This window comes from Parathielavia appendiculata (assembly GCF_033297405.1).
Source record: "Parathielavia appendiculata strain CBS 731.68 unplaced genomic scaffold N657scaffold_3, whole genome shotgun sequence".
In the NCBI taxonomy this organism is placed as follows: Eukaryota; Fungi; Ascomycota; class Sordariomycetes; order Sordariales; family Chaetomiaceae; genus Parathielavia; species Parathielavia appendiculata.
In genome coordinates this window covers 795,064-819,853 of record NW_026944222.1, presented here as the reverse complement: position 1 = coordinate 819,853, position 24,790 = coordinate 795,064, and the positions used below count along the sequence as shown (strand labels likewise).

Sequence of the window (24,790 nt, the reverse complement as noted above, 5' to 3'; positions counted from 1 at the left end):
CCGCTCGTCGACCATCGAACCTCCCGCTCGTCGACCATCGAACCTCCCGCTCGTCGACCATCGAACCTCCCGCTCGTCGACCATCGAACCTCCCGAGGACGAAGAGTACAAGTACGAGATCAAGTGCCACCAGACCCTCTCGACGACAACTGCCGGCCGCTGTTCCACGTCGATCTCCTCCCATATATTGAAACCAATCTGGACGCGCTCGCCCACCTGCTGCGGCCATGGACTACATAACAACACAGTACTGCATTTGGTCCGGTCAAGGGAATGTCTCAAATCTTCATTAGGTCCCTCTCCTCTGTCACTACAAGTGTGTTCGTCTGTCGTGTTGCGGCCCAACCTAGCCTAACCGCCAATGGGCCACGTGGTCTACTTCACATAGCGCTTGCGCCAAACACGCTGATACCTCTGAGGGAGGATATGCTGCGATGTACAGTGACAAGACGAGAGAGCCTCTCATTCTACCTTGGAGGGAAAGCTCCTTCTTGTGCCTGGCGGCCCTCTTGCGCTTGGCGGGTGGAGCCGGGCACTCCCTGTTGCCGTCGCTCTCTGTGCGCCTGGCAGCCGGAGCGGGACACTTTCCGTCGCTGTCGCCCTCCGTGCACTTACCGGCTGGGGCGGGGCACACCCCCTGGCCGTCGCTCTTCGTGCGCTTGGCGGCTGGCGCTGTGTAGTCGCCGTCCATGTCGCCGTCCCTCCTGCGCTTTCGTCCCGCAACATCTGCCGCCGACTGTCCTAACAGGGGCTTTTCCACGCCAGGTCGGAGTAGCTCCTCAGAGTCATGGGTGCCTTGCATCTCTCCTGCCGGCATTGCCGAAGCCAGGCGCGCGGCGCTCTCTAATTGCTCTCTGGGCCGGTCGCTGTGCTGGGTGGCGAAATGTCTCCGGAGACCAGGCCCTGGGGTGCAGAGATGTCCGCAGAGAGGGCACGATGCCACGTGAGGAAGAGTCCAATTGTGAACGTCCCAAGCGTGCATCAGCCATTCCCAGATGCTCATCGGCTTGGCGTCAACGTGGCCTTCACGAGTGCAGGCGCCACAGGCGACGTGAAGGTTCTTACGATACCGAGGAATCTCAGTCCGGTTCATGTGGGCGAGGAGAGTGCTAATAGACGCCATGGGTGCCTCGCATAGAAGGCAGGCCAACGGCGAGTTTGACGGGCAGCCCCGGTAGCTGGCACCTCGATTGAATCTTGGTGTATGGATTAGGCCATGGGTATGCTCGAGGTGATTGCACCACTGCGCTGGACCGTGGACGACAACCTCTGCCGCCCCGGCGCGCCTGCACCGGGGACAAGCGAAAGGGTTGTCAAATGTACCGTCGACAAGATGGGTGTCTTGGAAGTGCCTTGTAAGGCCAGAGCGTGTTGTAAACCCTCTGAAGCAGGCGAAACAGCAGGAATTTCCTCGCGATTCAGAGGGTGCCGCTGCCTCCGAAGCCCGCTGACGAGCTGTAGTTACGGTAAACGACAGGTATAGCAGTTGCGCATCGACATACTGCTCACTTGCGCTTGTGTCGTTCGGTGGCAATTCGCCCTCGTCCCGCGGTCTGCACCGCCATAAACAGGCGGCCACCGGAGCCGCTATACCCGGCCCCCCCATGCCGGGCGTTGGGGTCGGCTCAAGACCTTGGAGACGCAATCGGTCCGCCTCCTTGAAGTAGGCCTGTCGATATTGTTCGAGCTGCAGCCTTTTGCAAGTCTCGAGGACGCTGCCGATTTGGCCGCGAAGCCTGCTCTTCTCGAGCTTGTTGGTTGTATGCTGGATCTCGTCGCGGAGCTTGGCGATATCCTTTCGTTCCCGGAACTTCGCAATCTGCGCTTCCGACACCTTGATTGGGGCGCCCTCGTCCCGTGTAAGGGTCATATTGCGGAGGTCGTTGAAGAGTGTCTCATCCCGGCGCACCGCTTTCGGCCCAAACGCTATTGCGGCGAGATTGGCTCTGACGACAGCTGTCTGGTAGTCATTTTCAAAAACATCTCCTGAGTGGCCCATGATGTAGTTCCGTAGGGCACTTGATAGACTGTCTACAAAAATCAAGTGTCAATTGACGTCCAGCGGCGGTAATTGTCTGGAAGCAACGTACCATCCATTCGGGCTCCAGCGCCAACGCGAAGAGAATAAGGGCGGATATCTTTCCGGCTGCCTATGACATAGAGGCACCGCCGCCAAATCGCCCAGAAATCTGCGTATTTCAGTGGGAAAAGAGGCTCGTTGAGGAATTTCTCCTTCCAGGGGATGTCGATGCGGCCGGTTTTGCCGAGACGTGGACGCTGTAGAAGATCGCTGAGGGATTGTAGCTGACATCCAAATCTAAAGCGTCCATCTGTATCGCCCGGGTGATCACGAGGCTTGCCGAATCGAGGAGGGGAAACGGCACGAGAGTGGTAGAGTGGGCGACGCTATTGACAGGCGATAGGAGATACACCTCGTCAGTCCTTGGCCTCCCATCTGCTATCGGATGCAGCTACTCACGATGTGTTCTTCCTGTATTTGACGGTCTTCTCGGCCTCCTTAATCTTGTTCCGATCAATCCTGTATGTGACAATGGGCTTCACCCTGGTCGGATCATCGGGATCGCGCACGATGGAGATGGTGAACTGCTTGCACAGGGTATTTTCAAGGCAGCCTGGACGGAAACCGCCGGTACCCAGTTGGAGGACCGCGTGATGGACCGACATCCTCGTAAGTGGTGTGGCGGGTATATCATCAGCACGCTGGTATAGCGCTGTAAGAATGACGATAATGTCTGCTGCTGTTGCCTCGACCTTCTCGTACGACGAGCCCATCTCCAACCCGAGTGTTGGGGTCAGGTTCAGGGGAATCCACTAGCCAGGCCCTAGTCAGTAAAGCATACCAATAGTAGAAGCGTAGAATGGGAAGAGGAGAAGCGTAGAGGAAGTATCCTCAATGACATGCAAGGTAATCCAAGTTCTGTACAAGGGGAGGGAAGTGATAGAGTCGTTTCACCCGCACATACCTTGACAACTGAATAGGCGGGTCCCTCGCGTTTCTCGCCTTCTTGCTCCCACTTCAGTACAAGCCGGCTGGCCTTCTGGGCTTGATCATTCCTTCGCAGCGCGGCCCGCTCAACACGGAGGACGTTGAAATCGGCCGCTGCGACGAGCCTCCGCCAAATCTCAATGACGCTATAAGCGGAGTTGACCGTCCGGACCATAGCGCGCTCCTCAGGTCCTAGCACGACACGTTCCTTGTAGGAGCTTTCCACATATTCGTGTAGAAACGTCTGGACCGGTGCTAGAACGTTTGGGTTTGATGGATCCCGGGCGAAGTCCACCCAGAAACGGCAGGAGTCGACACCACCACAGCTTCATTTAGTTAGCATCAGTTTTAGGGCTCGATGGTGAGCCTCATACATCCCGGGAGCGCCATACCTGTCGATTGCACCTTCTTTCTTTCTAGTGAGTTCGCAGAAACTTCAAGAAATGATGATGTCAGTAACACATCAGGACATCTGTCCCAGGCTTTATGTCGAGATTTTTTTGGGTTAAAGAAGCCTGGGAAGGAGGGGAAGAAGACATACTCGGTCCAGGCTACCCATATTCTATCGCGCTCCGCCTTCGTGTCCTGAGTAACGAAAGGCTTCGCATTATCCTTCTCCTCAATGGCACTGACCGTGTAAGCCTGGAGGCGCGCATTAACGCTTTCCTGGTCTACCCCGGAGAAGCGCGACTGTCGTTGCACCGTCATGGTGAGTCGATATGTGTGTTAGGAGTAAGAAGACGACGAAAAGGTGATGGGGAAGGGAGTTCTGCGGTTTGGGGGGGGAAGGGGGGGAGGGAGGCCAGGACAGCATGAGCGAGCCAGGCCAACAAGGCCAGCAAAGCCAGCACCGAGGCTCGAGGGTCGGGCGCAGTTGGTTCGCGTCCCCGAACCGGGAACGGGATCCTGGCGCAAAACATGCATCGCCATCGCGAATGCGCGGGGCCCGAGCTGAGGGGCTTAATGGGGTGTGAACGAAGTAGAATGGGCGACGGCTTCCGGCCTCCGTCGCCCGGCGCCGTTTGCAGTCGTTACGGAGCCGGCGCCACTCCGGGAACGCGAACGGGTTCTCGGCCGGCAAAACTTCGAGCGAGGCGTTGGCTCGTGCTTGCTGAAGTCATCAATTGCAGTTGTGCGAAAGGCAAGATTTTGCAGCTGTACATCCGTACGGATACTTCAGCAAGTCTTAGTTCCAAGCTTCATCACTAGCCATCTGACGGCACTTGGCCAGTGGCAACAGCAACAACCCAACTGACCTTCCATCCCTCACCTCCATACTTCTTCTCCAGAAACTCCTTGACCAACCCGCGCACCTCCTCCTTCGGGTGGGATTTCCTCAACTCCTCCGACCAACACGTGTTCAGGATCCAGTCCATCGCCATGCCAAAGCCCGACATGAAGAAATTGGCGCTGGCAACTTGACTCGTAAAGGCGAAGACGTCCACCTCGACATCCTGCAGGCCCTTGGCCACAAGGGTCCGGTAAATCCAGTTCACATCCGACCACTGACCCCATGCTGTAGTCTGCAGCGGCATCTCAAAGGGCGCCTCGAACGGGAATGACTTGAAGGCTTCTCTCACTTCATGGAACCAGCCAGGCTCTCTGTGCATCGTGGTGAAACCGAGGACGCCGCCGGGCTTCAAAATGCGGATTGATTCTGTCCTCAGTCAGTCATCGCTCTCCCATCGAATGGGGATTGGTTCCATCTTACCATTCAACGCGGCTTCCGAGTCGGGAACGACGTGGTAGCCGATGTTCGTCGCGACATGGGTAAAAGAAGCGTCGGCAAGGCCAGTGTTCTGGCTATCCGTTAGCTGACAGGACAAAGCGAGAGTTGGCAGATATTATGGACTGCCTCACCTGCGCATCAACCTTGACCGCTTCGGTATTCACCCACCCTTCGCTCTCAATCCTCTTCTTTACCAGCTCAACCATGGGCTCAGAAAAGTCTCCGCAGAGGATGCTGCTCTGCTTCAAGACCTCTGGCTTGATAATCTGCTGCAGCATGGGCGCCACAACGCCCGCACCACAAGCATTCTCCAGTAGCTTGATAGGGGTGCTGGTATTCTTATCGAAGCCCATCTGGGTCAGCATCCGCAATGCCATGGGCGCGCTGACGTTGCGAGCATTCTCGAGGAGCATCTCCTCAAATGCACCGCCTTGCGCGGCTTTGGCATTTTGGTAGAACTTCTGGAGCTCTTCGCGGACGGCGGCGGTACCCATCATGGGCAATACGGGTGTTTTGCGTAGGGTGATGAACAACGCAATTTGTTATGGTCGTTGTGGAAGAGGCGAAACGTTTGGCCTTGCGGGATATGGTGAGAGTTTATAGACCCATGGTATCCGGTAGTTATGTCCGAGAAGTTTCCGTTTGTGGCTCTTGCATAACTACCTATGGTGAGGTACGGAGTAATTCGAAGGTCTCGCATAATCTTCATGATGTGACATCTCGGAAGGGGAGCTCGCCTATCACATTGGTGCAGTTAGGGATTCTTGCTGGAAAAGCCCCCGAAAAGTATCCGGCCCCATTCCTCCAGGGGCCCATCACTGTAAGAGCCACAAAGTTACGTTCAAGTTTCAGTCGACATCGGAGATTTAGAAAGAAAAGACTGAATCCCTCGGATTCCATCGAGCCTTCACTGAGACGAGATGCCCTTGGACAAATGTAGGTCCCGGGAAGTCCGAGGTCAGCACTCAGGATTGAACTAAAGGCCCACCATATTAGCTCCATAAAAGCAGAGATGTCGGACTGAATCCTTCAGAGAACCTCAGCCCTTCAGCTACCAAATTTCCCGTCAAAGCTTGCTCATCTTTGACCACAGATATTTACCCCCAGCTGCAACACCAGCAGCACCAACCCCAACTCCCTGGACAACGCCATTCACTACCGCTGCCCCGGCTCCTCCCGCGCCAGCACTTTGCAGCGTGGAAAAGGTGCTTCCGGCGGCCACATTTCCGATCGTGCTCTGGGCAGCTGCAGCTACTGAGCCTGTGATGGCGGCAACCGATCGTCAACAATTCAGTATTGCCCAGTATTGCCCAGTATTATATGCAGAGAATTTCTAGTATTTAGACATCGACAAACCTGCAACGATGCCTTGGGCGGTAAATCCCGCTGCGTTCAGCGCTGGGATTGCAATAACCCCTAGGACGACAACAACTGCTGCTCCAGCTATTATGATGGTTGCTGTGATGGGGTGGTTCTTTGCGAGCTTGAGGCCCTGTTCGAGGTGGTGGATGGTCAGTCATAAAACTCCTGAGTCAAAGGTACGGCGGAGATGATGTGCGCCCGGTTACTGCCTTATTCGGACACCGCTAGGTAGCCTCTAGGGACACATGGGAAAGGCGATATAGAGATATGGGAATTGATCGGAACGTACCCTTTCGGCAGCTTCCTTGGCTACATTGGCTGCACCTTTGGCAGCGTCGGCTGTGATTCCCACGGCGGCCGAAGCTGCTGCGGGATTGCCAATGCCGGCGGCCAGTGAAGCGGAAGCGGTCGCGGCCGTTTGCAATGCGATCGAGCCCGCTTCGACCATTTTCTTTGCTGCTTTATCCATTTTGTTATGAGTTCTGGAAGTAAGAGAGAGGAAGACTGTGATCAAACGTAAAGATGCTAAACGATGTGATTGTTCGATGAATCATGAATCGTGGCTGCCTATCATCGATGGCTGGGAGTATCTGGGTTGCGGCAACGAAGCAGCAAGACGGGAGACTGCTCGAGGGTTTGAAGTTTGCCGCAGATGTTGCCTTCGTTGGGCTCACGGCAGGCTGTGCTTGGGGTCGCACAGAAGGCCGCCGTGGGTTATTACATTAGGTCACCGTGTGGCCGTTGGTTGTATTCGATGAGTTCGATTGGACGACCAATCTCATGGAACAGTTCGTTGGCAAGTCCTGACTCGGGTTGTCACTATGGTACATGATTGGCAATGTGGAAAGTTTCGGTAAGCTGAAGCCGTTTTGGCCCTTTGGGAATTGCCTCGTGAATCATTCCGCCATCTACCGTGGAACCAACGTGAGCTCGTGTACTTAAGGTATGACATGATGGATAAGATGAATTGCCACCACACTGGCAGCAAATGCAGTTGTATTTCGTATGGGAATACCAATCTGATTGCTGTAGCCGCCCTACCGTATTTCCCGGGCGTTCAGGACTAGGCTACAAGGTTGAAGAGGTGGAGGATGTGAAGTGGAAAGACTTCCAAGTGTCTTCAGGAGGCGGTCAAAGTAGGCGTTAACGATGGCACCCGTATTCCAAACTCAACAAGGGGTCCAAGGTTATCAACTGAAGGAAGCCTTTGACCTCTGTTGAGTTTGTGTCTGGGTGCAGGCATTGACGCCTACTCTAAGCGCCGGCTAAAACACTTGGAAGTCTCCCCACTTCACATGTACTCAACTTCCTCCATTCATGCTTCGTCCCGTGCTCAGGGAATTCCAGTCGAGTTCCTCGCATTTGCCAAAAAACATCCCACAATGCCACCAAGACCGACGCCCTTTGCAAACGCAGCAGCCGTCCGAGCTGCTCCTTTTCCGGCGCTGGCGCTCTGCAACCAGGAAAACACACTCCCGTTGGGGACATTCCCCACCCAGCTTTGAACGGTGGCGGCCCATGAGCCTATTTAAATGTGTTATCTGTCAGGCACAACTCAAGTATCCGTGATTTGTGGATGATTTAATGATCAACAATCAGGGACGGTTACGAACCCCCTATGACACCTTCGGGGCCAAATCCGATTACACCCAGCACGGTCCCTGACGCGAATGCAACGAGTGTCCCAGCTGCCGTGTAAACCACGGCGCAGGTGTTGTTGGCCACGAATTCTTGCACCACTCCTAGCTGTTTATGTTCTCAATTGTCAGCGTGCCTTCTTTGAGTTAAAGTGCGTGGTACAATATGTCAGTCTCCCGCAAATGTTTCAACAGGTAGACTAGTGTTGCCAACGTCCGCACAAAGATACAGGTATGTCATCTCAGGACACGTACTCCCATTGTTGCTTAGCTGATGTGATTAATACCTATTGACTGCTGGTCGGGAATCGGGATCGCCAATTTAACAAGTATCGCGTTGAGGACTGCGTCGCTCACTGATTGATGGTGGATACTAGCACCACCAAATAACCAGATATCTGTACGATAGTTGACCCAGTTGGCTTAGGGGGTCTTACAGAGTGAAAGAGAAGCAGATGCAACGCCTCACGAACCAAGGAACTCGAAATTGATATAGCCTGCCAGCCATCGGCGGGACGGCAGATGCTCCGGAGTAAGAAAGTGCGCTAAGTGATGTCAGAAACCACCGTCGTCTGCGTGATCAGTTGCCCTGGTCCTCTTCACGACTGGAGAAGCTGATCGGACGATTTGTGCGATGGGTCATTTGGAACGACCTGGCCAACACATCGAGACTATACTTGAAGGCATGTCGGGACGATCTAGACCTCACCATGAAGCGGGGAAAGGGCGCTTTTCAGTTCCTAGGTCTGGATCTTCGCGCCACAGATCTTTTCAGAGTTTAACGGATATAACCTTGAAGAGCACTTTGTTAGGCGTAGTTCCTTGCTTCTACCAGTGTGCAGGAGCACACATTAGACTTGGTCAGAAGCGTTGACCAACAGACAGAGCCGTCAGAGCGTTTCGAACCACGTTGTCCGCGTCCCAGTACCCCCGCATCCCCAGCCGTCAAGTCTGCCAATTGTGCCACCCGGGTGCGTAGCCGAGCTGAAGCTGCATCTTTTCCGGGACCCGGATGAAGACCCCTGGATCGCTGCAGGGCCCTCTCTGGTTTCACAGCTGGCGCCATGACCTCCGGCAGGTAATTTTATTGACGTTATCTGACACCAAGTTGGTTGGTGGCGTCGGGGTAATCTCGAAATCCCCGGTAGCTTCAAAGTTGGCGCGTGTCTGAGCGAGTTCTTCCTTTTCTTCAATTGCTCATTTTACCTCCGATGACATTATCGGCGGTAACCATGATCATATTCTCTCCTGATAATAGAACCACTGCTGCTAGTTCACATCTTCCGACTTGAGCATGAGCGTGATGCGATCCGAGTATCCTAACAACCTCGACTAAGCGACACCATCAAGGCGTTGTCAAAGCTCCGCGCGCAACTTTTGAAACCTCATCTTTCATTACCTGAACCTGTTTCAAGATGGTATGTCAAGCTACGCTGGACGGAACCTCCATAGCGCGCTCTCAACATCGCCGCGCCCTGAGCTCCCCTGAACTGGAACCTCCCTGACACGACAACGAGTGTTCACCATGCTAAGATGACTGGACAGGAATCTAGCTCCGTCGCCCTCGAGGGAAACCGATACCACGCATCATGGGAGCCCAAGCAAGCGTTGGCACGCGCCGAAGGCGTGATCGCTACTGAGCTCGCCGCACGGGATACTGTCGACAACGGTGTGAGGATGTTTGTCATTATCGGGGTGCCCATCCTCGGCGCCGCCGTCATCTCTTTCTTTGTCGGGTGTTGTATTGCGCACGTCAGGATCAAACGGCAAGAGTACGGCAGTAAAGACGTGGAGATGGGAAGGAGATAATGGCAGTGTACGATTGCGAGTAATTAGGACTAAAGGGCTCTCTGTCTTGATAAGCGTTTGGACTGTACTTGGGCAGGGCCGAGTTTGCGCGTTGTTGAGCCGGTGTTGGAGGAAGCAACATGACCATTCATTGCAAGACCTCCAAACCCCAAAGATTCAACCCAAAAACCAATCTCCCTCAGAAAGCCATAGCCGCCAAGTTCCATCGATATTAACTTGAGAACCAACAGTCCCCCGACCACCCCTGATGGGCCTCAAGGCAAATTAGCCGACATTGGACCTGCACTACTCGGCTGCAGTGTATCAAGACCGGGAATGTGAATCGACAGCTTTCACCGAGGGGCATAACAATACCAGGCCTTGGGGAAAAGCACATCATCTGTTGGTTACACTTGGCCGGAAAATACCACAAGGCACCCGCGGGATGTGGCTGGGCACTATGGGCATAACCTCGAACTTAAACCTGAAATACCTTACCACGGCCCGCTTCAGTAGCTGAACATGAGCACAGCTTGCCAGGGCTTTCCTGACGCTTCCATCTCAGCTTAATATCAAGACAAAAGTGATGTTCAAACTCCATGGGAGAGGGCCACACGAGACTTCGTGGAGTCACAGGGAGGAAACACTCAAGAAACCGGTCATTGGGACCAACAAAGAGCTTGTGTGGCTCCTCATTTCTCGGGTTCTCTTCGTCCCTCTCATCGCCCTAGACGGGTTTTACTTTGTCGGGACTTGGGTTGATCGGTACTCAAAAGGGCGTCAGGCAAAACAAGAGTCTAGTCAGGCAAAACTGCGAAACCATATTGGAGCAGCGGGGACGGAGTTGGAGAGAGTAACCCCAGGGCCGATCTACGCTTGATGGAGAGGGTTTCTCCCCTGCAGTGTCTGATAGAAACGGGGCAAGTGAGGGTGGACGAAGCTCTGAACAGTAAACCAGCGAGAGTACAAGAGATAAGCTCCGTGGTCACCATAGGCTTTGTGATGTTCACGTTCATTGGTAGAGCGCTGGTGCCGTAAGAAGAGAAGCTGGCGCCTTATTATCAGCAAGTCAAAATTTAGCAAGAGACGAGGAAATAGATGCCGGTCACACCCAGAGGGCGTCCAGGGTTTGCTATCAGCAAACAACCTCCCGAGTTAGGTAGCTGGGGCTGTGAGCGAAGGCTTTTCCTACCAACCCACCAGAACGAGAACCTCGTTAATCTGAAGTCGACAAGTTGCATGTGATCTGCACTCGTAGTGGAAGTTGTGGTCGATTGAAATTCGGGTGACACGGTTCAGCTCCGCAGCTCGAGGACGAAGTGTACTTCCAACTGCTACCTGTAAGGAGTAAGGCGATTGGTACTGTAGTTGACGGACCGGCTTGTGTCGGGCGCGCCACCCGGAGAAAGTGCCCAAAGGAGCGCCGGGGAAAGGGGGCCTCCCCAAACCGGAACGCCTCCACGTTGGAATGTGGCATGTGGCAGACAAGTGCAGCCTGGAAGCGCATTTCTTGAGACAAACCGACAGGCTTTAAATACCATGGGCCGGCCTGGAGAGAGCTTCATCCTTCTGACCCTTTGACTAGTTCCCAAAGAGCACATCTCGTCTTCCAGGCGCTCGCCCTTCAACATCGACTCAGTGACAATCATGAATTTGGACAGCTACGCCCGGCTCAATCCTTACTTTGAAGACGAAAAGCGTGACAAACAAAGGGAACCAGGAGGAGACCGCACGGCGGTGTTGATTGCGTGCATTATCTTGATCATGGTTATTATTGGTGCATGGACGTGGGGCCGGAGTGTGCCGTCGTGATGCGGTAAGCAGATGTATCCCCGCTGCAAACTCTAGCTAACGCAGAGTTCGAAAAAAGAAAAAGAAAGGTTGCGATAGAGCTCCGAATCCGGTTGAGGGCAATCCTGGTTTCGAATAAAGGTGATGATACCCGGCAGCTTGATGATTGAAGTTTGCAATTCGGGAACAATGGGAACTCTGGGCAGCGTCTTGGAAGAGTGGCAGGGAGAATGCGGGGCGATGGAGAATTTAGGAACCGGGAGCAGTGCCAAGCAAGTTAGCGACTGACCGCCTCTGGCAGAATGAGAAGCCCCACTAAAAATTCTCGACCTTGCGAACGCTCCATTGTGCGCTTCGCCATATTCTTCGATCGTGACATTCGTGATGCCCTAGCCCAAGTCCAGAATGCCGAAGAACAAGCCCGCGGCGCGCGATAGCGCTTCGTCTTCACGAATCACCGACTCTCGATTTGCCAGCTTTGAGATAGACCCAAGATACCAGCTGCCGTCCAAGAAGAACGTCAAGACAAAGCTCGATAAGCGCTTCTCCCGCGTGCTCAAGGATGCCGACTTTGTCGGCACTGCGAAGGTCGACCGCTATGGCCGGAAGTTAAAGACAGACACCAAGAAGAAGGCTCTACAACGGTTGTACGAAGACGAAGAAGAAGACGGCGAAGACCTCCACCATGTGGAGGAGGATGCCGAGGTCGAAGACGACGACATTGTCCGTCGCGAACTAGATAAGGCCGACGCCGAGTACGATCCGGCCCGTGGTGGTGGTTTCTCCTCGTCAGAGTCCGGCTCAGATTCAGATGGTGAGTCCGAGTCCGAAGAGGAGGCCGATGAAGACGACGGAGTCGAGGAGTCGCGACCCGGCATCCGACTGCGCAGGGAGAAACAGGAGGTTGAGGTGGGCGAGATTACGAACCGATTTGCCGTTGTCAACATGGATTGGGACCACATCAAGTCCATCGATCTGATGGCCTTGTTCTCGAGCTTTGTGCCCGCCGGCGGCCGCATTGAGAAGGTATCCATATACCCGAGCGAGTTTGGGAAGTCGAGGATGCAGCGCGAGGAAGTGGAAGGTCCGCCTAGGGAGATTTTCAGGAAGGGCAAGGAATCGGACAACTCGGACAATAAGGACGAGGAGGACGACGAGGATTCCTCTGCATCAGAAAGCGAAGATGATGAGGATGCCACCGAGGACTCGGACGAGGAAGTGAAAAAGGAGCTGCTCCAAGAGGGCAATGACCAAGATTTTGACAGCGACGCGCTCCGCGCATACCAGATGGACCGGCTACGATACTACTACGCGGTGGTGGTTTGTTCGGATAAGAACACGGCGCACAAGATCTACGATGCAACGGACGGCAGTGAATACTTGTCATCCTCCAACTTCCTCGACCTGCGCTTTATCCCCGATGACGTAACCTTCGACGACGAGCCCAGAGACGAGTGCGACAGCGTGCCCTCTGGATACAAACCAATTGAATTCGTCACCGACGCTTTGCAGCATTCGAAGGTGAAGCTCACATGGGACTTGCACCCGGAGGAGGTCTCGAGGAAGGAAACAATCAAGAAGGCGTTTACAGGAAGCCGGGCAGACATCGCAGAGAATGATTTGCGGGCGTATTTGGCGAGTGACAGCGAGAGCGACGTGGAAGACCGGGCGGAAGCTCCCGCAGGAGACGAGAACGGCGAAGAGGCGCCGCTCAGCAAAAAGGAGCTCGCCAGGCGCAAGATGCGAGCGGCGCTTGGCCTCAGCGATGAACCGGCCCCCAAGCCGTCAAAATTAGCGCCTGTCGGGGAAATGCAGATTACATTCACCCCTGCCCTGTCTGGGAAGCCGGAGAAGGAAGAGGGTGAAGAAACCACGATCGAAAAGTACAAGCGCAAAGAGAAGGAGCGGAAAGAACGGAAGCGAATCAAGGCACTCGCCAAGAGGGAAGGTCTTGATGCTGAGGCGGTCGAGCAGGAACCTACCAAGGGGACTGCTGTGGAGGTTGCTGAGGACCTCGGTTTCGACGACCCATTCTTCACGTCCGAACCAGTTCAGCCTTCCAAATCAGCGATGCGCAAGGAGGAGAGGCTCAAGAAGCGTGCCGCCAGAGAACGGGAGGAAGCCGAGAATGCTGCTCAGAAAGCACAGCTTGAACTCCTCATGGCTGACGAAAATGGAGGTGGCGAACACCTCGACCACTTTGACATGAAAGAGATTGTCCGGGCAGAGAAGCAAAAAGGGAAGAAGAAGAAGGGCAAGAAGGGTACCGTGGAACAGGGCGGCCTGCAAGAGGACTTCCACATGGACGTCGAAGATTCTCGGTTCAAGGCCGTGTTTGAGAACCACGAGTTCGCCATCGACCCGTCGAACCCCAAGTACAAGGCAACGCAGGGCATGAAGAAGCTGCTGGAGGAGGGCAGGAAGAAGCGGAAGGGCGCGCCGGAAGAGCAGAGCCAAAGGAGCTCCAAGAAGGCCAAAGAAGATATCGGAGAGCTCAGCAGTCTGGTAGACGCTGTGAAGAAGAAGACCAAAGCGAAGAGGTAGCGCCAGTTTATACGGCTATTGACTTTCACATCACCTAACTACCATGATGGATTCCCTGCCTGGTATGCTCTCGTCCGTTTGCTCGAGTGATCCACATGAAGGTATGCATTGACCAACAATGTCTCCAAACTTCAGACAATTCCCAAAGCGGTCAAGCGTTTAAGGGGCAGCCCTGTCGACTCGCCCACACAAAAACTATCTCCACTTGGCGCATTGTTTCCGTTCCCATCCCAAAACATCGCAAGATGTCGCGTGCTACGCTCGCCTAGGAATTGAGCACAGGAAAACGACTGCCCGGGCGGGTACCGCTGGGCTGCAACATTCCCGATCGTCGTTGAGGCTCTCGCTCAACATGTATTCTGCTGTAAGTCATTCACCATTCATCCCTTTCGCTCGTGCGCGCAAACCCAGCGTCGCCATTCCATGATGAGACTTTCAACTACTTCCATGGCTATGAAGTACTTCGCACATGATTAACAATATCCACTATTTACTCTGACCTTGGCTCCTTACCGTACACTTCGGCGAACTCATCATTAGTTTAGACAGATAATTGCTAACTGTCGAAGCGATTCAGGACAGGGTCATCAACAACCAATGCGGCGTCGTTCTCGGCAAGGCCGCAAGCCATAGACTGCGGTGCCACGATTTATGATTGACGGCAACCGTGGACATTTCCGACAGAGTGTCCTGGTAGTGTAGCTGGGGTCCTGTTTCTCGATGTGGCTATTGGACCTGCAAAGGCTAAGGTAATCAACACCCCGCGCTCCAGACAATCCTCATGCTGCAGAAGCATCAGTGGCTTCCAGTACCTTGAGCCTTGGAAGTGTTCCAAGGAACCTGAAAGGACGAGCACCTCCCAAGTGGCGATGCGTCGTCATCAGGAAATCTGAGAAATACACCTGCAGTCGGCTCGGAATGTTATCCTCTCATCCTCCACGCCTGGCCCCGTAGCCATCTCTAGCACGTCTTGGTCAAAGCCGACCTGAACGCCTGACGCAGTGGCAGCCGCATGTACAGTCGCCATCATCACCAGCGGTAGTTTTCGCAACGAACACCCTGTGCGTGGCCCTGTGGAAGAGCCTTGAAGTCCTAGGCAGGGTTAGCTGTACTTGGTTCTTGGCACTTTGTCACCTACGACCCCTACGAGGGAGAAAAATTCGACGCGGACTCGTTTCCCTGTACGTCCGTTGAACATGCGTCAGGCCATGCATGGCAAACGAACTCCTGACACTACCAACGACCTAGAGCCGAAGATACAGATTGCACCCGATATTCTGGGAACAATGACGTGAGATCTTCGCTTTCTTTCTTTGTCGGCTCGAATAGGACATCAAAGGGACTGGTTCGACCGAAGTGCCGGCCTGTAACAACCGCCGGCTCACCGTAGCAAGCTAATGGGCCGACGCTGTTTGCGTATGTGGCGCACGCGGCGGGCCGAGTTCTAAATCAGCTCAGCGGGCGAACGTTTCGCAGGAGGCAAACACAAAGACAATGGTACAAGTCTTGTTTGACCTACCAGCCCAGTCTCTTGTTCTTGAAAACTCTCGCAAACCTGCCTAGAACCGGAACAGCAACTGGCGCCCGATCGATTCGCAAACCGTTGAATACTGCGCTCTATGTTCAGCATGCTGTCACCTATCACTCTCTCCCTGGCGGCCTCGAGCCTCGGCGGAGCCGCAAGTCACACCATCCCCGTATCGGCTGGCAAGAACGGCTTGACCTCTGAGCCCAACGAAATCCACGCGGCAGAGGGCATGTGATCGAGTTCCGCTCCTGGCCGCGCAACCACAGCGTTGTGGCCGGCAACTTCCACAACGCCTGCCGCCCGGCCGAAAACAACGGCTTCTTCTCGGACTTCTTCCCGACCCAAAATGGCACCGTCAATGTACGTAGCACCCCTTGGTTCTCCTCTGCTCATCTCAGCAAGAAGCTAAACACCTCCCTCCCCCGGGGACCCAGTCCCAAGTCTTCCGCATCACAATCAATCACACCAACCCCATTCCCATCCACTGCTCGCAAAACACGGGCCAGCACTGCAAGAACGAGGCGGCCACTAGCACTACCTGCAGTGGCTCGGCGTCGCCGACAACGACAACGACAACGACAGAGACCGAGACTGCTAGCAGCAAAGAGACGCAGACCTAAACTGAGACTGAGACTGCGACCACGACTACTACCACGAGTGGAACGAATCAGTCAGGCAGCAGTGCGACGACCCCGGCTACGAGCACGCCGACTGCTGCGGCTGCGGGACTGGCAGTGCCGCTTGTGGGGTTGATGGCGTTTGCCGTGGGAGCGTTCTTTGTGTGATCAGATTCAGGCGTGCTGCTTGCGGACGTTGCTTTGCTTTGGTTGCCTTTGCCGGCGAATGATGTCAAAACCGTGAAGGGGCTTTTAATGGAGTTGGAGTAAGGTACATATTTTATTCCATGTTTGGCCTAACAGGGGTACGTACCTAATATGGAATCTGTTTCAATGTTTCCCCCTTTCTTACTAGAAGTACACGTACCAGTTCCGTCTTGGAATAGCCTGGGCACACAATGATTTATCTCACTCTCCTGGTCTACAACTAAGCGCTCGCTCGTGGCCCGCAGAGTACCTAGGTATGGACTGGAAACACCACCTGTAAGCAACGACCTGCAGGAACATTTGCACCCAGTGAAATGTTGGAATCCCCCTGGTAATGTTAGTGGTCAGCTTTTGCTCAGCGGCGAGAGCGGCTTACTGTGTAAAAATGATAGGGCACCATTATCTCGCAGTTCGTACTGTGTAAGCAATGGATCCATTGCTTCCCCGCCTTCATCATGAATACCCACGCCGTTCGTGATGTTCGTCCATCCAAGTCAATGAACCATTGTGGGCTGGCAAGCCGACAGCCCGTTGAAGAACATCGTTTCAACGATTTCACTTCGGTCCCCAACCTCGGAGCTTCCCACAGTCTTTGCACCAATGCCACTTGACGAAATCCCTAACCTTACATTGAAAGGCCCCCCGGCGACAAGCAATGGTGACTCGGGAGTTGAAAGGAGCCCTCAGATCACCGGGGAAGCAACTCTGCTTATGGAACTCGTGGCCGAACTCCGAGCACTGAACGAGAACCTTGGGCAATTCAGGCACTTTAAGAATCTTGATGACAAACTCCCTCGCCTTCAGTCTCTTCTGGACGCCCCTCCACCTCGACAGCACCTTCAGCAGCAAGCACGGCCAGAAGATGAAGTGGATAAGGCGGGGGGGGGAGACAAGTTGGGCTGGCGAGAGCGGCGAATCCGTTCAAGACTTCCCGCAACAGCAACATCCTCAGGCGTCTTGCAACTCGCCCTAGCAAATCTACTCGAAGTTGTTTGGTACGAGGGCTGGGCGAGCCTGCTCGATGAAATTGATGAGTCCATCAAAGTCCAGGTTGGTAGAAGTCAATACCCGCACCCCACCCCCCGGGCGTCCGTTATTATCAGTGCTCCGGGTCGTCTCTAACCCATAACTGGACTACATGTAGGTTGTGGATATCTTGAATGCGGATTCTACCGAGCAGCTGCTGTTCCAGGGTTCGTTGGCCCAGTCAAAGGTGTATTTCCAGCTTCTGCAGCTTCTGCGCATCATCCCCCTATGGATCAGAGAGACGAGGGATGATCTGGAGAGACTGAAAGCACGCTCCGTCTTCCGAACCGCATTGCCCTATATCCCTGGTCGGAAGTGGAACCAGGTATTCTAACACTTCACCGGCCTTGAACAGCAGCTCTTGAGCCGCATCGAGACGAAGACGGATGAGATCAGGGGCTTGCGAGATGGTGTAGGTGATTAAGGCACGCAAGCAACAATCCGTCTGGCCAAACTGCTGATCATTACAAATAGCTCATCAATACCAACGCCCTCTTAGAGGCTTCCAGGTCCACCTCGATGAATCGCTACGTCATCATCTTTACTCTCCTCACGATATTCTACCTGCCGCTCGGTTTTGTCACTGAGTTCTGCTTCCGGCTCCCTTCCGGCAACAACCTTGTAAGCACGCTAGTTAACCACCTTTTCCTCCCACCAGGCCGTCTTCAGCATGGACCTTCTCCACGAACAAGAGCTGACTGTCATGAAGAGTCAATACGCCGCAACAATGGTTGCCGTTGCCGTAGTAACCTACGCGGTAGCTATCGGCCTGGTCGTGTTTGTGGATTGTCAGAAGATCAAGCCGCTCCTCACTGGCGTCCACGCCCATTTTGCCTTCCTTGCACGCAAGCTGCGGCAAACCTTTGAAAAGAATGATCCCGCGGCCTGATTTGTCGCCGCGCACACCGACGCCGAGAAGACAAGCTGGGCCGCGGCGGCGCTGCTTAGACGAAGAAAGACGGAAGAAGGAGAGGCGTAAAAGAGCCCGAGGACCCTGAAGTTAGGCTACATGTTTGTACCCCTGGAGAGCCGTCATCGCAACTTCGTTCACCCATAACTCGCGCCGTGGAAAAAGTCCAGGCAGGCTCGCAAAGTCGGTTTGCCGCCGAGATCGAAGGCAGTTCCCAGCCATACCCGATCCTCCAAAATGAGCCCGTGCGCCGGCGGCCTGGAATCTGAGCAGGGGTGGTTTTGAAGCCGGCACTCGCCACCGACAGCCCGGACGTATGAGTTGAGCTTTAGAAGGAAGTTTAACCCGTGACTACTTGACGGGCATCACGGACTGCGAGTACATGGGCGCATGACGTCGTGGTTAAGACGAAATCGTCATAAGAATCTGCCTCGAGAGAACCCATAAATCCTCAGCAAAGGAGGTACTACTACGAGCAGCCGCATCTACATACATAAGAGTGTGGGAAATGAAGGACTCGGGTAATCGAACTCCTCTTCTAGACCAAAATCATATGACCATCATGATGGCTGCCTAAGAGGACGAGATTCGACAGGATATCAGCACAACAACTCGTCCCACCCGAAACTCTCCGGAGGGAAGCCCCTCAGCACTAACCAAGGAGTTGTTTTCGGATTACGGCGCAGGTGAGGTGGGCCCAGGTCAGGCCGCTGTTCCTGTTCTGTTAGGTCTGGCTTACTTCGTGGGATGAGGCTGTCCTTGACCCAGTGGTCGGGCTGAGTTGGATGTTTCGGCCAAGGGATACGGAGGTCGACAATTCAAGCCGCAGCATTAGGCCCATGGTTGATGGTTGAGTTTTGCTCTATTTTTGTACATGGGACAGGAATAGTTCGGATAAGTCTAGGATGCAACCACACCCCTCGTAGTAGTCCACCCAAATTTATACAGGAAAGTTGTACAGAACCTCCCTCAATCCATAGCCATAACATCAGGGAGAAAGATGAAGGATCCATGTCTTTTTTCTTTCTCTCTTTTCTTTCTCCCTTTTTACCTTGTTCCCGCTCATCAACCTCGGCACGATGCACCAGTCGGCTTCCCCCTTTGCGACTGTTGCGACGGCGACGGTCGCGTTTCTGGCGGCCCTTGCGACTGCTGCGACTGGTACAGTGCCGGCCCAGGAATCGGCCATTCGTTGTCACGGCTGTCGTAGACCGAGAAGCCGAACAGCTGGGAATCGCTCCTGCTGTACAGCTCCGCCGCCGGCACCCCCGAGCCAGACAGGTCATCCGTGCCGTCCCCCGTGACCTCAATGTTACCGCACTGCATGTAGAACTCGGGCTCGTTGATGTGGGCGCGGTGGAGCGCGATGATCTCATTGCGGAGCACGTACTTGCCCGGCGCGATCGAACGGGGGATGGTGGCCGAGTTGACGCCTCCGTTCTCGCGCAGTACGTCGGTCGCCCAGACGCCCTGGGTGTTGGCCGGGCCCGAGACGAGGCCCGATTCGGCGATCTTGGTCCAGCGCAGCGAGGACTTGTCGACGCTGGCGCAGTCGCCATTGCAGGGCGCAATGTAGGTGAGGACCGGTCCGCGGTGCGATTCTGCCCACCCGTTGGGGTTGATGACCTTGTCGTCCGAGGTCCAGAAGAACGAGGCGGTGCCGCCGGCTGCGATGGTGCCGTAGTTGCGGGAGGGCTCCGAATCGCGCCGGCAGATGAAGTCGGGGGACCTCATGTCCAGCTCAGGGCCCTCGTCCGGGGTGCTGAAGCTCCACCCGATGGCGTTGGGGTCGGGGGTAGGGTTCCAACGGCTGAAGCCCTCGTAGTCGACGCCGTCCAGAGTGAAGGTATTGATGTAGCCATGGGCAGCTACCCGAGTTACGAGAAGGGTCACCACCAGAGAAAGTTGGCGGGTCATGGTGGGCGGGATTGGAAGAAGATGCAAAAACGGAAGTGCAGAGGGAATCCTCCAAGTGGCTTGTGTAGGGAATGTAGAGCCGAGTTGGGTACCGAAGACATTGAGGACCTGATGATTCGCCGCGTCTACTTATAATTACTTCTCTGGAACCAGAACTGGGCCTGAGTAGGCCAACGGTGGGGGGTACGGAGTGCCCAAGATCTAAACAACCTTGCTTGGCGACAACGACATGTTAGCGACCATTGTCGGAACTTTCCAAGGCAGCAACTTGTCGAGCTCACAGACGGGGCCGTAGGATGCGGCGAGGTAATGGCCTCGATGGTCTTCTGGTCCTCGAGGTGACCAGACGCAGGGATTGTGGAGCCACCAACGCCTTGGCTTGTTTGATGTTCGATCATCGTTGAATAACCAGGGGCCGAAAAGATGCCGACCAGCCCTTGGGAGGATCTTTTGTTTCAAGTTTCAACTGCGGGTCGACCGGTACGTGACCTCTTCCTCCCACCACGGCGGAAGTTCCTTCATCTTAGCAGCGTAGACCTTGCGCATGGGACTAACTCGACTTCCTCGGTTTGCCTTCGAGTCGCTTGCATCTGCGTAGCTTTTCTCTTTGCGGTTCCTCTACTCGGGTATCTTTGCAGGCTACAGTTACCCGAACGGGTTCACATGAGACGCTTTCCTAGTCAACAATGGCCGTTTACTTGGCATCGCCCTGACCGATCAGGATGTTGTTGAACGAGAGGTGGTCGTACCAGGGAACAGTGTGTTCGGGCGGATTCTGTCGTTCGGGGAAGATCTTGGGCTAGAAGGGCGGTCGACTTCGTGGCAACCTGCAGGATTATCACGGCGTTTGCTCGATCCTCTTCGTCCTTTATTCTGTTTCTGGATATCCATTTTGCTACCCTCAGACAGTGTCAAACTGAAGACAATAATAAAATTCCTCCTCACCTTCTTTAAAACCCCCCAGTTCCCCTAACCCTCTCAACAGCCGCCTTAACCCCCTTAAACAAACCCCCAACCCTTCCCGCCTCGACCCCAATCGCCCCCTCCACTTCTCTACCTTCCTCATCCCTCCACACCCCATCTTCCGCCCCAACCCGCCCAAACAGTTCAGTATTCTGATTTTTCTTCAGCGCCACCAGCCACTCAGTACAGAGCGCCTCGCTATCGATCATGACATTGACCTCTTGACTGTGGAACCAGCTCTGCGTGTCCTGGTTCCCGTTGCCCTGGATCGCCACGGCGCCATCCACCATCATGAGCTTGACATGGCTGCTGCGCTGGCGGCGCGACTGCGCTATGGGCCGCGTCTGGTCCTTGGCCACGTACCAGTGGTAGTGCAGCCGGGCGCGGGCGGCCGGGGATAGCGAGGTGTGGAGATGGGAGGAGACTTTTTCGTTGTGGCCGCCTTGGCGGGGGAGGAGTTCGCCCTGTTTTTTTTTGTAAGTGAAAAGATATGGTTAATGATTGACGACCTGGGAGGCGCCTAGTCGGGGGAAAGAAGGGGGAAGGGGGGCTGGCTTACGGCGTCGTTGTAGCTAAGGCAGACATAACAGTGCACGTTGACGCCGCGTTCGCAGGCGGCGATGATGGCGGGGATTAGGGGGCTGGCGTTGAGCGTAGGGGAGATGATGTAGACGGTGTGTTTGGCGTTTTGGAGGGCGGAGAGCCAGGCGGCGTTTTGAGGGGTCGAGACGGAGCTGTGCGTGGGTGGGCCGTAGGGGGCACGGTTGACCAGCGCCATGGGATAGGGAGTGCGGGACTGATGAGGGATGTGCGGGGTCATTAGCTCGCCCGGAGGGCATTCTGGCGCGTTCAAGTCGCCGGGAAGGCCTTCGTTGACTGTATGGTTGAGCAATCGGGTCACGGCTTGCAAGTGCGTCTCGCCCGATTTGGGAGCGAGGGATACTCGAGAACGGGAAACTTCGCCGGCAATATCGTCGTCGTAGTGAGGGTCGTCGGCTGTATGTTCTGGAGGAAACGGCACAGATGTCTCGCAATAACCGTGGGTGGACGGATCGGATGGCAGGCCCCTTGCATCTACTCCATTCGCTGTCTGTGTCGAGACTCTGGTGGCGTAGCGCTGGTCTTTCTCCGCTGCAGCTTCACCTGGGTCCGATGCGTTGACGGCGCCGTTACTTGCGCCGTCAGGTGCTTTATGTTTTTTCCGGGCAGCCGGATAGTCATAACTTGGCAAGGGCGGGTTCATCCGCTTGTGCCAGGAAATCAGAGCCATATCGTACAACGAGTCGACAATGGGACCTTCCAAGTGAATAAGCATCTCCAGGTTGTCGTTGTCCTGGATGTTGTTGCTCTGTAAGACGGCAATCTTCCGGTCTACCACCATGTACTTGGCATGGAAAGTTCCCATTAGCGGCGTATGAAAGTTCATGACCTCCATGTCGATATTCGGGATCTCGCTGGGGTGAGGCAGGTTGACCTTGTCTCCGGTAAACTCCTTTTCTGAGACAAGGTAGTGTGGCTCGTAGAGTTGCCTCGGGCTCCCTCGGTCGTAGAGGATCTTCAATACGATCCTCACGCCCCTCGCTCCGGCTCGACGGTCCAGCTCCCTGATGCCATTGGTGATGTACTTGGAAGCGACGCTATTTTGCCAGTAATTCGTCGCCAGGAAAACCTCTCGCTCGGCGCGAACGATGACGTTGGACATGTGGCGAACAATGTCGGGCATCCTTCTCGAAGTCAGTGACGAACTCAAAGAGGGGCGGGGACATACACAGAGATGATGGTGAGCGGTACCGTCCCATAACTCGCCATCAGAGAAGGACTGACCATGGCCCGAAGAGGGTCCTCCTCTAGAGCGCATAAGGCGTCATGGTATATCTGCGGTCGTATCAGCGAGGTGCTGAGGACGTGACTTGCTCAGACCCTAGCCTACCTTCAGGAACAGCGCGCTCGGCCGCGTCGGACCCCATTTTCCACACCGCGCTGCTTTTTCTAGCTCATCTTCGCCGAACGACTCTGGTTCCGTAACTTTACTGCCGTTCAAGTAGTCATCCAGATTTTTTTGAGCGTCCTTGTCAGCCACTTTCAGCGCCCGTTCACCATAGAGCCTATCCCATGCATCGCCAGGAGCAAGATTCGGATCACGAGCGAGAAGTGACGAAACGCTCTCATTCGATGCACACAACCGAATGATACGGTCGCTGATGAGGTTACTCCGTTCGTGGTGCTTCGTCATTCCCATCGGTAACGATGGTAATTCTCTTGGGGACTTTACGTTGAAGCGCAAGTTGATGGACTACCAGGTAACTAAGCATACAAATCAGCATAATCAAAAAAGAGCAACAGGAATGCTATGAGCGGATAGGGATTGACATCAGAACGCTCTGACACGAAACGGCTTGGGTGCGCCGGTTAGGGGGATACCTCCAGTAGGGGGATACCTCAAATCGGGGGATTGTCCAGTATCACTTACAAGCTCTTTCAAGCTGTAGAAATGGATCGACTATGAAGGAAAAATGAAGTAAACCGCAGATCTTATCGACAAGGGCAATTATAATGATATTGTATTCTACTTGAAGCCAATGCTTGTGCCGTGGTATCATCCATACCTACCATAAGGCGTCCCCTTTTCGGCTTGTTCGGAGGTGACTGCACTCTTGATGAAGCTGTTTGCAGTTGAGCGCGATGAGGCATGACGTCAACAGGTCCGGGGCAGGCTCGGTAAGTGCTTGGCTGATGGCAGCCTAGCGCGGAGATAACGACCACGCTAGGTAGTGCTGGGGCATGTCATCTCGAGTGGTCCGGGGCGTGGGAACAACAGCACAGGTATCGTACCTCCGGTAGTAAATTGAGTGATACAATCAATTGTCTTCCAACTCGATGGAGTTTCATGAGTTCATTGAGTCTCTGTTGTCGACAACTGGCTGCGAGCACTCCAACCACCCGTGCGACTTCCTTGTCAAGTTGATGTGAGTCTGTCCAGTCTACGACGGCGATTTGTAGCGGGACCCACCGAGGTACAGATAGGGTCTGGGTTCCGGCAGGTACGAAGTCGGCAGCGAGGTTATGAACTTAAACCACTTCTGGTCTTCGACTTAGCACCTGAGCCGCAGAGCTGCAATTGGTCTTTATAGTAGCGTTTTCAGGCTAAGTTTATATAGCTTATTTGATTGCCAATTGCAGCAACCTAGTAGCTATACTTACTTAGCATACTAAAATAACGTACATGATAAGCGAACGTCCCAGACATGCGAACGTCCCACAAATCCACTCTTTCATACCTTTCGTCTTTTTATCGACTTTCCCTCACAACGCAATATGCCCCTAAAAAACGACGAAGCCCAAGTGCAATTAGCCCTTCAAGCAATCCAGAATGATCCGAAACTGAGCCTAAGAGCTGCAGCTAGGATCTATTCTGTGGACCACGAGAAGCTCAGTCGCCGAAGACGCGGTAAACATTCACGACGCGACATTCCGGCTAACTCGCGCAAATTGACCGACCTGGAGGAATCGGTTATTGTTCAGTATGTCCTCGATCTGGATTCCAAAGGATTCCCTCCCCGCTTGTCTAGTGTGGAAGATATGGCCAATCGACTACTTGCCGATCGCGACGCGGGACGCGTCGGGGCGCGTTGGGCGCACAACTTCGTTAAACGACAACCAGACATCACGACCCGATTCAGTCGGAGATACGACTACCAGAGGGCCCTGTGCGAAGATCCAGATATCATTCGTGGCTGGTTCGCGCTTGTACAGAACACAATCGC

The 24,790-nt window shown here is 54.5% G+C and overlaps 12 protein-coding genes across 12 annotated transcripts; 4 read left to right on the top strand and 8 right to left on the bottom strand.

The window, feature by feature from the left end:
- Positions 1 to 278: 278 nt before the first annotated feature.
- N657DRAFT_678780 (uncharacterized protein) lies at positions 279 to 1,123 on the bottom strand (the record flags this gene model as incomplete). Its single annotated transcript, XM_062796109.1, has 3 exons — positions 279 to 310; positions 472 to 555; positions 616 to 1,123. 3 exons carry the CDS (start codon positions 1,121 to 1,123, stop codon positions 279 to 281), a joined length of 624 nt encoding a protein of 207 aa, XP_062649486.1.
- Positions 1,124 to 1,549: 426 nt separating this feature from the next.
- N657DRAFT_532200 (uncharacterized protein) lies at positions 1,550 to 1,999 on the bottom strand (the record flags this gene model as incomplete). The annotated part of the gene is made up of 1 exon (XM_062787736.1): positions 1,550 to 1,999. A coding segment is annotated over one exon (450 nt), but the record flags the coding sequence as incomplete, so codon positions are not given.
- A 199-nt stretch (positions 2,000 to 2,198) lies between these two features.
- On the bottom strand, positions 2,199 to 3,197 carry N657DRAFT_568459 (uncharacterized protein; the record flags this gene model as incomplete). The annotated part of the gene is made up of 3 exons (XM_062788592.1): positions 2,199 to 2,406; positions 2,480 to 2,793; positions 2,991 to 3,197. Coding segments are annotated over 3 exons (729 nt in total), but the record flags the coding sequence as incomplete, so codon positions are not given.
- Positions 3,198 to 4,117: 920 nt separating this feature from the next.
- Positions 4,118 to 5,427, bottom strand: N657DRAFT_613789 (S-adenosyl-L-methionine-dependent methyltransferase). The gene is made up of 3 exons (XM_062790421.1): positions 4,868 to 5,427; positions 4,719 to 4,806; positions 4,118 to 4,664 (listed from the first exon to the last, which is right to left on the bottom strand). The coding sequence occupies exons 1-3, from the start codon at positions 5,231 to 5,233 to the stop codon at positions 4,213 to 4,215; spliced, it is 906 nt and encodes a 301-aa protein (XP_062649483.1). The 5' UTR covers positions 5,234 to 5,427; the 3' UTR covers positions 4,118 to 4,212.
- Positions 5,428 to 5,739: 312 nt separating this feature from the next.
- N657DRAFT_275245 (uncharacterized protein) lies at positions 5,740 to 6,658 on the bottom strand. Its single transcript, XM_062786572.1, has 3 exons — positions 6,388 to 6,658; positions 6,093 to 6,228; positions 5,740 to 5,996 (listed from the first exon to the last, which is right to left on the bottom strand). The coding sequence occupies exons 1-3, from the start codon at positions 6,565 to 6,567 to the stop codon at positions 5,803 to 5,805; spliced, it is 510 nt and encodes a 169-aa protein (XP_062649482.1). The 5' UTR covers positions 6,568 to 6,658; the 3' UTR covers positions 5,740 to 5,802.
- Positions 6,659 to 7,339: 681 nt separating this feature from the next.
- N657DRAFT_275278 (uncharacterized protein) lies at positions 7,340 to 8,201 on the bottom strand. The gene is made up of 3 exons (XM_062786573.1): positions 7,991 to 8,201; positions 7,712 to 7,844; positions 7,340 to 7,622 (listed from the first exon to the last, which is right to left on the bottom strand). Exons 1-3 carry the CDS (start codon positions 7,994 to 7,996, stop codon positions 7,432 to 7,434), a joined length of 330 nt encoding a protein of 109 aa, XP_062649481.1. The 5' UTR covers positions 7,997 to 8,201; the 3' UTR covers positions 7,340 to 7,431.
- An 856-nt stretch (positions 8,202 to 9,057) lies between these two features.
- On the top strand, positions 9,058 to 9,770 carry N657DRAFT_642452 (uncharacterized protein). The gene has a single exon (XM_062792350.1). It carries the CDS (start codon positions 9,269 to 9,271, stop codon positions 9,542 to 9,544), a length of 276 nt encoding a protein of 91 aa, XP_062649480.1. The 5' UTR covers positions 9,058 to 9,268; the 3' UTR covers positions 9,545 to 9,770.
- Positions 9,771 to 11,639: 1,869 nt separating this feature from the next.
- N657DRAFT_669937 (uncharacterized protein) lies at positions 11,640 to 14,158 on the top strand. Its single transcript, XM_062795512.1, has 2 exons — positions 11,640 to 13,920; positions 13,994 to 14,158. Exon 1 carries the CDS (start codon positions 11,720 to 11,722, stop codon positions 13,856 to 13,858), a length of 2,139 nt encoding a protein of 712 aa, XP_062649479.1. The 5' UTR covers positions 11,640 to 11,719; the 3' UTR covers positions 13,859 to 13,920; positions 13,994 to 14,158.
- A 1,328-nt stretch (positions 14,159 to 15,486) lies between these two features.
- Positions 15,487 to 16,006, top strand: N657DRAFT_631943 (uncharacterized protein; the record flags this gene model as incomplete). Its single annotated transcript, XM_062791106.1, has 3 exons — positions 15,487 to 15,617; positions 15,653 to 15,746; positions 15,821 to 16,006. The coding sequence occupies 3 exons, from the start codon at positions 15,487 to 15,489 to the stop codon at positions 16,004 to 16,006; spliced, it is 411 nt and encodes a 136-aa protein (XP_062649478.1).
- A 649-nt stretch (positions 16,007 to 16,655) lies between these two features.
- Positions 16,656 to 18,125, top strand: N657DRAFT_669935 (uncharacterized protein; the record flags this gene model as incomplete). The annotated part of the gene is made up of 5 exons (XM_062795511.1): positions 16,656 to 17,260; positions 17,355 to 17,561; positions 17,592 to 17,648; positions 17,711 to 17,857; positions 17,895 to 18,125. Exons 1-5 carry the CDS (start codon positions 16,811 to 16,813, stop codon positions 18,123 to 18,125), a joined length of 1,092 nt encoding a protein of 363 aa, XP_062649477.1. The 5' UTR covers positions 16,656 to 16,810.
- A 1,086-nt stretch (positions 18,126 to 19,211) lies between these two features.
- N657DRAFT_568871 (lytic polysaccharide monooxygenase) lies at positions 19,212 to 20,063 on the bottom strand (the record flags this gene model as incomplete). Its single annotated transcript, XM_062788619.1, has 1 exon — positions 19,212 to 20,063. The coding sequence occupies one exon, from the start codon at positions 20,061 to 20,063 to the stop codon at positions 19,212 to 19,214; it is 852 nt and encodes a 283-aa protein (XP_062649476.1).
- Positions 20,064 to 21,013: 950 nt separating this feature from the next.
- On the bottom strand, positions 21,014 to 23,259 carry N657DRAFT_568968 (uncharacterized protein; the record flags this gene model as incomplete). The annotated part of the gene is made up of 4 exons (XM_062788626.1): positions 21,014 to 21,490; positions 21,586 to 22,750; positions 22,795 to 22,901; positions 22,957 to 23,259. The coding sequence occupies 4 exons, from the start codon at positions 23,257 to 23,259 to the stop codon at positions 21,014 to 21,016; spliced, it is 2,052 nt and encodes a 683-aa protein (XP_062649475.1).
- Between the last annotated feature and the right edge of the window lie 1,531 nt (positions 23,260 to 24,790).

Bases quoted from the DNA above. Each gene is read 5' to 3' on its own strand.
- N657DRAFT_275245 (XM_062786572.1), bottom strand. From the start codon at position 6,567: ATGGATAAAGCAGCAAAGAAAATGGTCGAAGCGGGCTCGATCGCATTG. The intron at 6,229-6,387 runs GTACGTTCCGAT...CACCTCGAACAG, and splicing joins CCAAGGAAGCTGCCGAAAGG to GGCCTCAAGCTCGCAAAGAA. The intron at 5,997-6,092 runs GTTTGTCGATGT...CCGCCATCACAG, and splicing joins CGCCCAAGGCATCGTTGCAG to GCTCAGTAGCTGCAGCTGCC.
- N657DRAFT_275278 (XM_062786573.1), bottom strand. The intron at 7,623-7,711 runs GTTCGTAACCGT...ACATTTAAATAG, and splicing joins CCCCGAAGGTGTCATAGGGG to GCTCATGGGCCGCCACCGTT.
- N657DRAFT_669937 (XM_062795512.1), top strand. From the start codon at position 11,720: ATGCCGAAGAACAAGCCCGCGGCGCGCGATAGCGCTTCGTCTTCACGA.
- N657DRAFT_642452 (XM_062792350.1), top strand. From the start codon at position 9,269: ATGACTGGACAGGAATCTAGCTCCGTCGCCCTCGAGGGAAACCGATAC.
- N657DRAFT_613789 (XM_062790421.1), bottom strand. From the start codon at position 5,233: ATGATGGGTACCGCCGCCGTCCGCGAAGAGCTCCAGAAGTTCTACCAA. The intron at 4,807-4,867 runs GTGAGGCAGTCC...ACGGATAGCCAG, and splicing joins CGGTCAAGGTTGATGCGCAG to AACACTGGCCTTGCCGACGC. The intron at 4,665-4,718 runs GTAAGATGGAAC...GACTGAGGACAG, and splicing joins CTCGGAAGCCGCGTTGAATG to AATCAATCCGCATTTTGAAG.